This window comes from Coregonus lavaretus (assembly GCF_964263955.1).
Source record: "Coregonus lavaretus genome assembly, chromosome: 24".
In the NCBI taxonomy this organism is placed as follows: domain Eukaryota; kingdom Metazoa; phylum Chordata; class Actinopteri; order Salmoniformes; family Salmonidae; genus Coregonus; species Coregonus lavaretus.
The window spans coordinates 21,578,013-21,594,209 of NC_140011.1; the positions used below are offsets into that span (position 1 = coordinate 21,578,013).

The 16,197-nt window shown below is 42.4% G+C and overlaps 1 protein-coding gene across 1 annotated transcript; it reads left to right on the forward strand.

Annotated features, from left to right (window-relative positions):
- Nucleotides 1–1,792: 1,792 nt before the first annotated feature.
- Nucleotides 1,793–15,594, forward strand: tmc2a (transmembrane channel-like 2a; the record flags this gene model as incomplete). The annotated part of the gene is made up of 20 exons (XM_084140120.1): nt 1,793–1,832; nt 2,002–2,040; nt 3,853–4,285; nt 4,541–4,693; nt 4,945–5,035; nt 5,136–5,217; nt 5,394–5,500; nt 5,598–5,696; nt 5,930–6,072; nt 6,545–6,692; nt 6,894–7,082; nt 7,329–7,508; nt 7,828–7,986; nt 8,096–8,224; nt 8,360–8,427; nt 8,534–8,773; nt 8,955–9,080; nt 14,069–14,147; nt 14,837–14,963; nt 15,371–15,594. 20 exons carry the CDS (start codon nt 1,793–1,795, stop codon nt 15,592–15,594), a joined length of 2,856 nt encoding a protein of 951 aa, XP_083996246.1.
- Nucleotides 15,595–16,197: the final 603 nt, after the last annotated feature.

The window sequence follows — 16,197 nt, forward strand, 5'->3', positions numbered from 1 at the left end:
GTGTATTTGTTTTGTCTTTTCAAGAACTTGTGATATCCATTGACTGAGTTGCTTTACATGATTGTAGTGTTTATTTCTGCACAGACTATACATTCCTCCTGTCCTGTCTGACAATTTTACATATAGACTTATTTTCACTGTTTTTGAGATTGCAGTTGATCCCCAAAACCATATTTTTATATTTTGTTTCATTACAAAGAAAATTGGTCATCACTTGCTAATTACAATGCATTATGAAAATGTGTCTAAAGTATGTTAGAAAACACTCCAAACCAGCTCCTATTACATCAGAATGCCATTCTGAATGATGTTTCTGCACAATTTTGTTTTTTAAAATGTTCCACTGTCCCATAAATCCATATTTGCATATTATTTTTGTAGTTGTTGTTGTAGTTGTAAACAGCATAATTCAAACATGAGTTTATGGCACAGTGGAACACAAAATAAATATAAATAGTGCAGAGACATCATTCAGAATGGGATTCTGATTTAGGCCTAATATGAGTTGGTGTGGAGTGTTTTAGAGTGTTTTCTAATATGCTTTAGACATATTTGCATATGGCATTATAGTCAATGGCAAGTGATGACTCAGCAAAATGTGAAAAACAATTTTCTCTGTAACACAACAAAAAATGGGGAAACTTCCCCTTAAAGTGATATTACTGTATCCTCCAGACTAGATGCATTAACATTAAATACTCATGCACAATTCATGGACAAATGCATTAAATATTGATTTCAAATGATCTGAGTAATTTTGAAACACGGAAGTTTCAAAAATGGAATGATGACTACGTTTGCATGAAAGCTGTTGATGATGATCTGGGGGTTTTACTTTTATAATTGAAGGTGGAATAATTTCTGGAATATTATTGGTTGGAAAAATGAGATTGTAATATTATGATTGCAAGTTTTTTAAAATTATACTGGTGATAGATGCAATGTTTTATGCATGTGTGCTTGTGTGTGTGTTTTCTACTTGACAGGGCTGATGAGCGTGTAATGGTGTAGTTTTGGCTGTGGAAGATGAGCTCCTCTCCATTATTTAATGGGGGCAGACAGGCTCAGAGGTGTGTACTCTGTATCTTTGTGTGTGTACTGTATATGTTACTACACATACCGCTGTATATTCTCACTCCGTCATTGTGGGCAATAGTCCTCCAATATTCTGTAGTTTGTGTATCAATACACATTTAATATGTAAGATGTGTATAATGTGTTTGAGGTTTGCCTAATGGGTCTTGAAAAGGAAACCTAAACCTTCATTAAATCTTTAAGGCTGTCCGTCTTGGTCTGTGTGTTGTCATGGTGTCTGATGTCCAGACGAGTGAGAGTGTCTCTAACTGTTTAAATGTCCTGGTCCTTCTGCTGCTATATGGACCATAGAGAAGGTCCACTCCCTAAATCTTCTGTCTGACACAGATGCTGTCCACTGAAATGGTTCCTCAGGTTCTCTCTGGGTTTTATTTAAGAAAACCTCCACCAGATCATGCTGGAACGTTTTTGTTGTTGTTGCTGTGATTAAGTTATACACTCCTTGATGTCTGCAGTGTTATAACCGAGACAAACTAATTTGTCTCGGTTATAACACCTATGGAGGCAGGTCACATGCTGTAGTTGTCATAGTGATGGGGAGTTAGTTACTGGAGCGAGGTACAGGTCCCGGTTGAGCTCTGGCTCTGAGTACCTGAGCAGGGGTAGGTGCATTCAGTCCAGAGTTACAGAGCACAGTCAGGGAAGAAGAGAGAGTTAAAGTCCCAGTACCTTCAGAGAATACCTCACGCCAACCACCATGCCTAGGAAGAGTGATGTGGCGGCGAAGATTGAGGATGGTGAGTTGAGATTCAGAATCTCAGTTGTAAATGTTTTTATGCTCTGGCTTTGAGGTGATATAAAGACTAATATGAGATGCAAATGCAAAATTCCTTTATAGATTCATGCTGGGCCATTTTAGAGATGTTTGAATGAGTAGTGGACATTTATTTGTTTGCGTTCATTCAGTTGGAATCGAAATCGATGGGGATGTGAGTGACAGTGAGGGTAAGTATAACACAGAGATAGTTGTGTCTTTCTCTGTGAATAAGGCAGACAACTACAGACACTGGTTGTTAGAATTGACCTGATATTTAAAAAGCTTCAGCTCTAACTGTATTAGTGTGTTTTTTTTACATTGTACTAAAACGTGTATATCTTTGCATGTGTTGAGCTGTTGTGTGTGTGTATGTGTGTTCTCGCGCATACATTTGTGTGTGTGTGTGTATCTACAGTGAGGGAAAAAAGTATTTGATCCCCTGCTGATTTTATACGTTTGCCCACTGACAAAGAAATGGTCAGTCTATAATTTTAATGGTAGGTTTATTTGAACAGTGAGAGACAGAATAACAACAACAAAATCCAGAAAAACGCATTTCAAAAAATTTCTAAATTGATTTGCATTTTAATGAGGGAAATAAGTATTTGACCCCCTCTCAATCAGAAAGATTTCTGGCTCCCAGGTGTCTTTTATACAGGTAATGAGCTGAGATTAAGAGCACACTCTTAAAGGGAGTGCTCCTAATCTCAGCTTGTTACCTGTATAAAAGACACCTGTCCACAGAAGCAATCAATCAATCAGATTCCAAACTTTCCACCATGGCCAAGACCAAAGAGCTCTCCAAGGATGTTAGGGACAAGATTGTAGACCTACACAAGGCTGGAATGGGCTACAAGACCATCGCCAAGCAGCTTGGTGAGAAGGTGACAACAGTTGGTGCGATTATTCGCAAATGGAAGAAACACAAAAGTACTGTCAATCTCCCTCGGCCTGGGGCTCCATGCAAGATCTCACCTTGTGGTGTTGCAATGATCATGAGAACGGTGAGGAATCAGCCCAGAACTACACGGGAGGATCTTGTCAATGATCTCAAGGCAGCTGGGACCATAGTCACCAAGAAAACAATTGGTAACACACTACGGCGTGAAGCACTGAAATCCTGCAGCGCCAGCAAAGGTCCCCCTGCTCAAGAAAGCACATATACAGGCCCGTCTGAAGTTTGCCAATGAACATCTGAATGATTCAGAGGAGAACTGGGTGAAAGTGTTGTGGTCAGATGAGACCAAAATCGAGCTCTTTGGCATCAACTCAACCCGCCTTGTTTGGAGGAGGAGGAATGCTGCCTATGACCCCAAGAACACCATCCCCACCGTCAAACATGGAGGTGGAAACATTATGCTTTGGGGGTGTTTTTCTGCTAAGGGGACAGGACAACTTCATCGCATCAGAGGGACGATGGACGGGGCCATGTACTGTCAAATCATGGGTGAGAACCTCCTTCCCTCAGCCAGTGCATTGAAAATGGGTCGTGGATGGGTATTCCAGCATGGCAACAAAGGAGTGGCTCAAGAAGAAGCACATTAAGGTCCTGGAGTGGCCTAGCCAGGATCCAGACCTTAATCCCATAGAAAATCTGTGGAGGGAACTGAAGGTTCGAGTTGCCAAACGTCAGCCTCAAAACCTTAATGACTTGGAGAAGATCTGCAAAGAGGAGTGGAACAAAATTCCTCCTGAGATGTGTGCAAACCTGGTGGCCAACTACAAGAAACGTCTGACCTCTGTGATTGCCAACAAGGGTTTTGCCATCAAGTACTAAGTCATGTTTTGCAGAGGGGTCAAATACTTATTTCCCTAATTAAAATGCAAATCAATTTATAACATTTTTGACATGCGTTTTTCTGGATTTTTTTGTTGTTATTCTGTCTCTCACTGTTCAAATAAACCTACCATTAAAATTATGGACTGATCATGTCTTTGTCAGTGGGCAAACGTACAAAATCAACAGGGGATCAAATACTTTTTTCCCTCACTGTATACAGATGACACCAGTCGAAGGAGAGGGAACAGAAGACCGGCAGCTGGCAGAGGAGGAGCCCGCGGCAGGGGCAAAAAGCCAGCCGATGAAGATGATGAGGACGAGGAGGAAGAGGAGGCCCCCAGAACCCGCAGAGGAGCCAATAAGAAGAAAGCTTCCAAGTCACGTGACATCGACGATGAAAGTGAGGATGACGCCCCCAAGAGGAGACGAGGAGGAGCAGCAAACAAAAAGAAAGGAGGAAAGGCCCAGGACAGTGAGGAGGACAGTGAGGAGGAGAAGGGGAACAAAAGAAACAAGAAGGGAGCCGCAGGAAAGAAGGGGAAAGAAGAGGAGACCAAAGATAATAAGAAGAAAGGAGACGCCAAGGGGAAGGGCAAAGGAAAGGAGAAGGAAGACGAGAAGGACAAGAAGAAGAAAAAGAAGAAAGAGAGCAGGTATCTTGGTGGAAATCAGGGCCCAAGCGTAGTACTAAACAGCACAGGAATCTAAATAATGGGCCAAATACGTTATTTAACTGTATTAAACAATATTTGCTACCCTTGCATCAAGAGAAATAGAAGGACATCCTTTCTAACTCTCTGTCTCTCTCAATCACTGACCTCTCTTTCCCTTCGATCGCTCTCTCCTAACGATCTGTCTTCCGCTCTCTCTGTTCCCCTCTTGTCTCCCTTCCTCTATCTATCTCACAGCTCAGACACAGACTCTAACGCAGACTCAGAGGAGGAGTCCATGTCGGAGGGAGAGATGGAACGACTGAAGGAGGAGGTGGAGGAGAAGAAGAAGGTCATAGCTATTATGAGGAACAAGCCCTGGCGAATGAAGAGGAGGCTGGTATATCTGAAGTAATGAACGTGTTGACTGATTGCACTTGCATAGGCTACTGGACAAATGACATATGCTGTCAGGATGAAGTTGAGACACTTTCAGATAATAATTTGCTGTATTCATTGATCATAGCTGTGTTTTTTTTACCCCATTTTAAAGTATTTACTACACCACCTGTCAGAATATATTTCATATTTTAGTTAATTTTATCCATTTATTTGAGCTTGACTGTAGCTGTTCTGTTGTTAACCTCATGATTTGTTCTCAGAGAATGCCAAGAATTTGTAGATAAATTTGAAGGGGCTCTGGGAAAAGGAAAAGGCAGGAAGTTTTATGCCTATAAAGTCATGATGATGAAGGTATGGAACCATGAGCACAATGTATGCTTTCCTGCCACTTAGCTTTTTGTGGATGTCAAAATATGAGGATATAATATTGATTGTCTTTCTTTTTCACCAGAAATGGATCAAATTCCAAAGAGATTTTGAAAATTTCAAAACGACTTGCATACCATGGGAACGAAAGATAAAAGAGGTTGAAAGTGAGTTACCTGCTACTCCACACTTTAGAAACAGCAATATACTGAAAATATTCCAGAACACAGGTCACAACACAAGATACAGTAATATACTGAGCTGATTGACAAAGGCCAGTTGAATGACAGCTGAGCACTACCACCTAGTGAAGAAACCCTATATGTCACTTCTCTCCCCTCAGGTCACTTTGGGTCCTCTGTTGCTTCCTACTTCATCTTCCTGCGCTGGATGTATGGCATGAACATGGTCCTCTTTGGCTTAACCTTCGGACTGGTTGTGATCCCAGAGGTAAAACCGCCTCACAAAGAGTTTTAACACATAGATACAACTCTAATGTATACTCTAGTAGTCTATCAATAATTATTGAAATGTGTTATGGCTCCAGGTTCTGATGGGACTTCCGTATGGATCCATTCCCAGAAAGACAGTGCCCAGAGCTGAGCAGCCTACTGCTCAAGACTACTCTGTCCTCATGGACTTCAACGTGGGTTAAACAATGCAGTCGAAATAGGCTACGCTCTATTTACTCTGCATGAAAGCCTATCAAATATTACCATATCAAAGATTTCAGGCTCATATAATGTGATGATATTTCATATTGTGCTACTTAAATTATCAGCATGGGTCTGGAGACACCTGTGAAGATCAGAAGACACAGTTTATCGGTACACTATAAGAGCACAGTTCATCACTTGTGATCACTTCTTTCTCTCTCAGGGGTATTGCAAATACTCAGTCCTCTTCTATGGTTACTACAACAACCAGAGGACCATTGGGCTGTTGAAGTTCCGCCTCCCGCTGTCTTACCTCATGGTAGGAGTGGGGACTTTTGGCTACAGCCTGATGGTGGTGATACGAACGTGAGTCACCACCCAATCCCCCACCTATAAAATATGATCAGATGTCACACATACACTACCGTTCAAAAGTTTGGGGTCACTTAGAAATGTCCTTGTTTTCAAAAGAAAAGCAAAAAAAAAATTCTCCATTAAAATAACATCAAATTGATCAGAAATACAGTGTAGACATTGTTAATGTTGTAAATGGCTATTGTAGCTGGAAACGGCTGATTTTCTATGCAATATCTACATAAGCGTACAGAGGTCCATTATCAGCAACCATCAGTCCTGTGTTCCAATGGCACGTTGTGTTTGCTAATCCAAGTTTATCATTTTAAAAGGCTAATTGATCATTAGAAAACCCTTTTTTTTCTGCAAAAGCTCATGGGGATCCAAATAAACAAATAGATATAAATAATTTAGTTTTTCATGGTGTTTGATCTGAAAATGGATAACGGCCTTTCCCCACTGTCATTCCTATATGTTTTGATAGAATGGCTAAGAATGCTGATGTGGGGGGAGGGGACGGAGATGACGGGGAGTTCACCTTTGCCTGGAAGATGTTCACCAGCTGGGATTACCTCATCGGCAATGCCGAGACGGCTGACAACAAGTACGCTTCCATCACCACCAGCTTCAAGGTAACCATGGAGACCCGTGTACTATTTTCACAACTTCATCACAACGTCTGATCTTTTGAATTATGCTCTTCTGAGTATTCTTTACTGTATTCAATCCAATATAATGACATGTTATTTCCCACCAACTACACATCACTTCTGAAACATGTTAGTGGCCCATAAGCTAACTGTCTTTCTGTCTGTCTGTCTGTCTGAGTGCAGGAGTCCATCGTGGATGAGCAGGAGAACCAAAAGGATGAGAACATCCACCTGAGGAGGTTCCTGCGTGTGCTGGCCAACTTCATGATCATCTGCTGCCTGGGAGGAAGTGGCTACCTCATCTTCTTCGTGGTGAAGAGGTCCCAGGAGTTTGCCAACAGGAACGACCTGAGCTGGTACGAGAAAAACGAGGTAATGCTTGGAGAATGGTGTTGATGCTAAGTACATCCTTTGAAACCAATGGAATCAGTTTCTATTTGGAATAAATGATGGTAATATTATCTCATAATAGTGTAGCCTTCTTTATCTCATTCATTAATAACTAAACAAACGTCCCTCTCTATTATATCACTGAACTATGTTTGATCATACGGTGTTGTGTAAAGTGGTGGTGTAGTGGAGAGATGGTATGATTCCTCCCATGGTCCCACTGTGTAGTTGGAGCTCATCATGTCCCTGTTGGGCCTGGTGTGTCCTCCCCTGTTTGAGACCATCGCGGAGCTGGAGGAGTACCACCCCCGGATCGCCCTCAAATGGCAGCTGGGGCGCATCTTTGCCCTCTTTTTGGGAAACCTCTACACTTTCCTGTTTGCCCTGTTTGATGAGGTCAACAACAAGGTACTGTAAGGCTGCCTCACACTACTTCAGGCCACTACCAGACATTAGCACTTTCTTGTTAATCTTAAATCTACATTGAGAGCGGGATTACAGGATCATTTTTGGGATAATATGAAAGCGTCAAAGAGAAGGATAAGGTTTCATACTGGGATGGTGGAGTTACATATTATGTAAACAACACAGTGCATCCTGTAGTGAGGGATTGATTTCATACTCTTAGGAATGATGTTCCTCAGAGAGATGCATTTTCATTGGGATGAATGGGTAGTGCGTTGAAATGGATGACCTGTGATTCAATGGCTTCCTTCCTTCCACTCAGCTTGATGAGGAGGTGTCCATTAGGAATGCGTCCATCTGGGCCCTGAAGGAATACTACGCTAACTTCACCCTCCACAACAATGACACGGACGTCACCCCGCCCCCCATGGACCCCTCTGATGTCATCAGGGGGCCATGCTGGGAGACCGCCGTCGGCATAGTAACGGAACCTTACTGATATCCTCATCTCTGGTGTGATATGGTCATTGTTTCTGTTGTATGTACTGTACCTTTGTAAAGCCCTGTGTGTGATGTTCATCATGTGACAGGAGTTTGTGAAGCTGACCGTGTCAGACATCCAGGTGACCTACCTGACCATCCTGATTGGTGACTTTGCGCGGGCTGTCATTGTCAGGTTCCTCAACTACTGCTGGTGCTGGGACCTCGAAGCCACATATGTACGTGCTCCACTTGTCATTGTTACAAATGTCTTATTTTGTCTATTGGTGGGGATATTCTAGTGGTCTACATTTTTGTTGCCAGGCAGAAGTTTGAACCACTGTTTGTGATATGGATTTTATCTCCCTCTGTAGCCATCATATGGAGAATTTGACATCAGTGGCAACGTTCTTGGTCTGGTCTTCAACCAAGGAATGATCTGGTAAGAGATATTTATATTCTGGTTGCAAAACTATAGAACTCATACAGTATATTCCATATTCCCTTCACTGACCCTGTGTGTGTGCGTGTGTGTGTGCGTGTTTCAGGATGGGTGCGTTCTATGCTCCAGGGTTGGTAGGGATAAACGTCCTGCGTCTCCTCTCCTCCATGTATTACCAGTGCTGGGCCGTAATGGCCACTAACGTGCCCCATGAGAGGGTCTTCAAAGCCTCCAAATCCAACAACTTCTACATGGGCCTCCTCCTCCTCATCCTCTTCCTCAGTCTACTGCCTGTGGTCTACACCATCATGACCTTGCCACCCTCCTTTGACTGTGGGCCATTCAGGTAGCACATACACACAGGCATGTTTACTGTTCTGTAGGACACACCCCTGCAAATGCACTCACACCTCTATACATAAACACAGACAAACAATATACAATATGTAAGGACACATACCTGTAGCTACATACTCACAAAAAACAAAATCACAAATACAGTCTCACACAATCTTTGATCTCCACAGTGGGAAGGCCAAGATGTTTGATGTCATCATGGAGACGATAGACCTGGACCTGCCTGCCTTTCTGGGAACACTGATGGGCTATGCAGCCAACCCTGGCCTCATCATACCAGCTGTGCTACTGATGGTGTGAGTAGAAGTATATAACTACACATACAGTCACACACACACACACACACACACATTTATATATATACAGTACCAGTCAAAGGTTTTCTTTATTTTTACTATTTTCTACATTGTATAATAATAGTGAAGACATCAAAACCACGAAATAACACATATGGAATCATGTAGTAAGCAAAAAAGTGTTAAACAAATCAAAATATATTTTAGATTTTAGATTCTTCAAAGTAGCTACCCTTTGCCTTGATGACAGCTTTGCACACTCTTGGCATTCTCTCAACCAGCTTCATGAGGAATGCTTTTCCAACATTCTTGAAGGAGTTCCCACATATGCTGAGCACTTGTTGGCTGCTTTTCCTTCACTCTACGGTCCATCTCAATTGGGTTGAGGTCGGGTGATTGTGGAGGCCATGTCATCTGATGCAGCACTCTATCACTCTCCTTCTTGGTCAAATAGCCCTTACACAGCCTGGAGGTGTGTTGGGTCCTTGTCCTGTTGAAAAACAAATGATAGTCCCACTAAGCGCAAACCAGATGGGATGGCGTATCGCTGCAGAATGCTGTGGTAGCCATGCTGGTTAAGTGTGCCTTGAATTCTAAATAAATCACAGACAGTGTCACCAGCAAAGCACCCCCACACCATCACACCTCCTCCTCCATGCTTCATGGTGGGAACCACACATGCGGAGATCATCCGTTCACCTACTCTGCGTCTCACAAAGACACAGCGGTTGGAACCAAAAATCTCAAATTTGGACTCATCAGACCAAAGGACAGATGTCCACCGGTCTAATGTCCATTGCTCGTGTTTCTTGGCCCAAGCAAGTCTCTTCTTCTTATTAGTGTCCTTTAGTAGTGGTTTCTTTGCAGCAATTCAACCATGAAGGCCTGATTCACACAGTCTCCTCTGAACAGTTGATGTTCAGATGTGTCTGTTACTTGAACTCTGTGAAGCATTTATTTGGGCTGCAATTTCTGAGGCTGGGAACTCTAATGAACGTATACTCTGCAGCATAGGTAACTCTGGGTCTTCCTTTCCTGTGGCGGTCCTCATGAGAGCCAGTTTCATCATAGCACTTCATGTTTTTTGCGACTGCTCTTGAATAAACTTTAAAAGTTCTTGAAATGTTCTGTATTGACTGACCTTCATGTCTTAAAGTAATGATGGACTGTTGTTTCTCTTTGCTTATTTGAGCTGTTCTTGCCATAATATGGACTTGGTCTTTTACCAAATAGGGCTATCTTCTGTATACCACCCCTACCTTGTCACAACACAACTGATTGACTCAAACGCATTAAGAAGGAAAGAAATTCCACAAATTAACTTTTAACAAGGCACACCTGTTAATTGAAATGCATTCCAGGTGGCTACCTCATGAAGCTGGTTGAGATAATGCCAAGAGTGTGCAAAGCTGTCATCAAGGCAAAGGGTGGCTACTTTGAACAATCTCAAATATAAAATACATTTTGATTTGTTTAACAGAATGTTGGTTACTACATGATTCCATATGTGCTATTTCATAGTTTTGATGTCTTCACTGTTATTCTACAATGTAGAAAATAGTACAAATAAAGAAAAACCCTGGAATGAGTAGGTGTGTTCAAACTTTTGACTGGTACTGTACAGTCGTGGTCAAAAGTTTTGGTCTTCACAAAGTTCGCTGCTTCAGGGTTGTGAGATATTTTTGTCAGATGTTACTATGGTATACTGAAGTATAATTACAAGCATTCCATAAGTGTCAAAGGCTTTTATTGACAATTACATTAAGTTTATGCAAAGAGTGACCCTTCTTTTTCAAGACCTCTGCAATCCGCCCTGGCATTACATTTTAGTCATTTAGCAGACACTCTTATCCAGAGCGACTTACAGTTAGTGAGTGCATACATTTTCATACTGACCCCCTATGGGAAACGAACCCACAACCCTGGCGTTGCAAGCGCCATGCTCTACCAACTGAGCTACAGGGGACTTTAACTTTTAATTAACTTCTGGGCCACATCCTGACTGATGGCAGCCCATTCTTGCATAATCAATGCTTGGAGTTTGTCAGAATTTGTGGGTTTTTGTTTGTCCACCCGCCTCTTGAGGATCGACCACAAGTTCTCAATGGGATTAAGGTCTGGGGAGTTTCCTGGCCATGGACCCAAAATGTCAATGTTTTGTTCCCCGAGCCACTTAGTTATCACTTTTGCCTTATGGCAAGGTGCTCCATCAAGCTGGAAAAGGCATTGGTCATCACCAAACTGTTCTTGGATGGTTGGGAGAAGTTGCTCTCGGAGGATGTGTTGGTACCATTCTTTATTCATGGCTGTGTTCTTAGGCAAAATTGTGAGTGAGCCCACTCCCTTGGCTGAGAAGCAACCCCACACATGAATGGTCTCAGGATGCTTTACTGTTGGCATGACACAGGACTGATGGTAGCGCTCTCCTTGTCTTCTCCGGACAAGGTGTTTTCCGGATGCCCCAAACAATCGGAAAGGGGATTCATCAGAGAAAATGACTTTACCCCAGTCCTCAGCAGTCCAATCCCTGTACCTTTTGCAGAATATCAGTCTGTCCCTGATGTTTTTCCTGGAGATAAGTGGCTTCTTTGCTGCCCTTCTTGACACCAGGCCATCCTCCAAAATTCTTCACCTCACTGTGCGTGCAGATGCACTCACACTTGCCTGTTGCCATTCCTGAGCAAGCTCTGCACTGGTGGTGCCCCGATCACGCAGCTGAATCAACTTTAGGAGACGGTCCTGGCGCTTGCTGGACTTTCTTGGGCGCCCTGACGCCTTCTTCACAACAATTGAACCTCTCTCCTCTTGATGATCCGATAAATGGTTGATTTAGGTGCAATCTTACTAGCAGCAATATCCTTGCCTGTGAACCCTTTTTGTGCAAAGCAATGATGACGGCACGTGTTTCCTTGCAGGTAACCATGGTTAACAGAGGAAGAACAATGATTTCAAGCACCACCCTCCTTTTAAAGCTTCCAGTCTGTTATTCTAACTCAATCAGCATGACAGAGTGATCTCCAGCCTTGTCCTCGTCAACACTCTCACCTGTGTTAACGAGAGAATCACTGACATGATGGCAGCTGGTGCTTTTGTGGCAGGGCTGAAATGCAGTGGAAATGTTTTTTGGGGATTAAGTTCATTTTCATGGCAAAGAGGGACTTTGCAATTAACTGCAATTCATCTGATCACTCTTCATGACATTCTGGAGTATATGCAAATTACCATCATCAAAACTGAGGCAGCAGACTTTGTGAAAATTAGTATTTGTGTCATTCTCAAAACTTTTGACCACGACTGTATATTAGGATACTGCATGTCTACAGTGTATATCTGTGTAAACAGATGGATGCTAAAGCTCTTAATACAGTGGGCTCCAAAATTACTGGCACCCCTGACTGGCAATGCACAAACAATACTTTAAAAATTATAAACAATATAATTATAGAGATAAACTCAAAATACCAACGTGAGAAATAATTTTCAATGGAACCAACCAAAATCATACAATTATTTAATACCAAATAAATGTCACCAAAATCAACGTTTCATAATTATTGGCACTCCTCATTTAGTACTTAGTGTAACCACCTCTGGCAAGGTTAACAGCATGGAGTCTTTTCCTGTAATGTTTGACGAGGTTAAGGAACACATTTGGAGGGATTTTGGACCATTCCTCTATGCAGATCCTTTCAAGATCCTTCACATTCTTGGGTTTGCGCTTATCAACTGCCCTCTTCAACTCAGTCCACAGATTTTCGATTGGATTGAGGTCCGGCGACTGAGATGGCCATGGCAGAACATTGATTTTGTTGTCACAGAACCATTTCTGTGTGGATCTTGAGGTATGTTTTGGGTCATTGTCTTGTTGGAAAGTCCAGCTATGGCCAAGTCCCAGCCTTCTGGCAGAGGCAACCAGATTGTCAGCCAAAATTCCCTGATACTTGGTGGAATTCATTATGCCATCAATCTTAACCAGTGCCCCTGGACCTCTGGAATTAAAACAGCCCCAAAACATCACTAACCCACCACCATATTTCACCGTGGGTATGAGGTGCCTCTCCTTGTATGCATCTCTGTTTCGACGCCAAACATGCCGATGCTGTATCTGACCAAAACGTTCAATTTTGGTCTCATCTGACCAGAGCACCTTCTTCCAGTCATAATTTAAATGACGTTTGGCAAACTCCAAGCGCTTGCAATCTGTGTCTTGGAGTCAGAAAGGGCTTTCTTCTGGCAACCCTTCCAAAGAGCCTGTGGTTGTGGGGGTGGCATCTGATGGTGCTTTTTGAAACCTGGTGACCCCAAGATGCCACCAAGGCCTGCAATTCTTTCACAGTGATTCTTGGGGATTTTGTTGCTTCTCTCACCATCCTCCTCCCTATCCTGGGGGGCAAAATGCATTTGCGTCCTCTACCTGTGAGGTTTTCAACTGTTCCATATCTTTTTTCTTTTTTTTATAATTGCCCTGACAGTGCTCAGTGGTAAATTCAATCGTTTGTGGATCTTCTTGTAGCCATTACCAGATTTATGAAGGTCTACAACCATCTGTCTCTTTTGAACTGCCAGTGCTTTTGTTTTCTTCATGGTGTTGGATGACAAAGGGATATTGCATGCGTGTTACCTCATTTTTATACCCTAGTGAAACAGGAAGTGATGTAATGGCTCAATATGGTTCCTTAAGACTTAGATCAACTTAAATAAGTGGAATTTAATTCCTGGTTTAATTTTGGTAGATGTTATTTACAATAATCTTTAAGGGTGCCATTAATTGTGAAACCTTGATTTGGTGGACATTGATTTTTAATTAAATCAATAAATGATTTTGGTGGGTCCTTTTGGAACATTAATATAGTACAGTATTTCTCACATGTTGGTATTTTGAGTTTATCTCTATAATTATATTGTTTATATTTATTAAAGTATTATTTGTGCATTGCCAGTCAGGGGTGCCGGTAATATTGGAGCCCACTGTATGTACTTCCCCACAGACTGGCTATCTACTATCTGAACTCGGTGTCTGAGGCGTATCAACATGCTAACGCAGAGCTGAAGAAGAAGATGCAGATGGTGAGTCTGAGTGTTTTTCAAATTAATTCAGTCTCAGGTAAAAATTGTATGTGGTTAATTTATAGGTCTTAATTATTTAAATAATACTCACTTGCTCTCGCTCGCTGTCATCTATCTATCTACATGTATCTATCTATCTATCTATCTATCTATCTATCTATCTATCTATCTATCTATCTATCTATCTATCTATCTATCTATCTATCTATCTATCTATCTATCTATCTATCTATCTATCTATCTATCTATCTATCTATCTATCTATCTATCTATCACTCACTCACTCACTCACTCACTCACTCACTCACTCACTCACTCACTCACTCACTCACTCACTCACTCACTCACTCACTCACTCACTCACTCACTCACTCACTCACTCACTCACTCACTCACTCACTCACTCACTCACTCACTCACACACACACACACACACACACACACACACACACACACACACACACACACACACACACACACACACACACACACACACACACACACACACACACACACACACTCACTCACTCACTCACTCACTCACTCACTCACTCACTCACTCACTCACTCACTCACTCACTCACTCACTCACTCACTCACTCACTCACTCACTCACTCACTCACTCACTCACTCACTCTCTCACACACACACACACACACACACACACACATTCTCTCTCTATCTTTAGGCCAGAGATGAGGAGAAGAACAGGAGGAACAACACTGAAAGCACAGACCAGGTCATGAAGGACCTGGAGGACCTGCTCCCCAACCGCTCTCTCTTGCCCCCAGCTCCCCCACCAGAGACAGGTGCAGGTGAGCATCATACCTTCACTTCAAATGTGTATGAAACCTTAGCTCCAATAGTGGAACACAGGTGATCTTGTTTGACCTGATGTTAAATTTGTCTGAAATCAATGATATCATGAGCCAGCCTGGTCTCATAGACTAGACGTAACATAGTAAACGTAACTCCGGGACACTCAAATTAGTATGATATGTTACATTTGGAATGTTACATAAAACAGAAGGTTACTTAAGGCAAAAACAAATGAATACATACCATGCAAACATAAGATATCATACTAATTGGAGTGTCCCGGATTTACTATGTTACATCTACCCCTGAGTCCAGGTTGCATGAGCAAAGAGATGGTTGTACTTGTTTAGACTTTGAGACAATGCACTCCCCCTATGTCTTCCCTGACCAGACAATAAAGCAGACCAAGGTGGAAAGTCTACAAAGGTGAGGCCAGGAACTGCAGGCAAGGACGTGAACCTGCAGAAAGACGTGTCCCTGTCATCACCAAATCCCAACACTCGAGGCGCAGTGACCCGCCCACCGGGTCCCCGGGGGCCTGGACCTCTGCCTGGAAATGGTCAGCAGGGGCCAGGAGGGGGACCAGGGCGAGGACGGGGGAGAGGACAGCCACCTCCAAGACCCTAGCTCCCAGAAGAAAAAGAAGAGTCAAGATTTTTTAGAAATCTAACAAATGTTTAACTAAAGAATTTGCAAATGTATTGAATTGTACAAGAAAGTGTTGGATTTTAGCTACTAATTGCCTAATAAGTAGGTTGGAGTAGGTTGGGGACTGTAAACTGAGTGTACAAAATATAAAGGACAAATCAAATCAAACTTTATTTGTCACATGCGCCGAATACAACAGGTGTAGACCTTACCGTGAAATGCTTACTTACAAACCCTTAACCAACAATGCAGTTCAAGAAAGAGTTAAGAAAATATTTATCAAATAAACTAAAGTAAAAAAAAATAAAAGGTAACACAATAAAATAACAATAACGAGGTTATATACAGGGTCAATGTGCGGGGGTACAGGTTTGTTGAGGTAATTTGTACATGTAGGTAGGGGTAAAGTGACTATACATAGATAATAGACAGTGGGTAGCAGCAGTGTAAAAACAAATGGGGGGGGGGGGGGCAATATAAATAGTCCGGGTGGCCATTTGATTAATTGTTCAGCGGTCTTATGGCTTGGAGGTAGAAGCTTTTAAGGAGCCTTTTGGTCCGAGACTTGGCGCGCCTGTATCG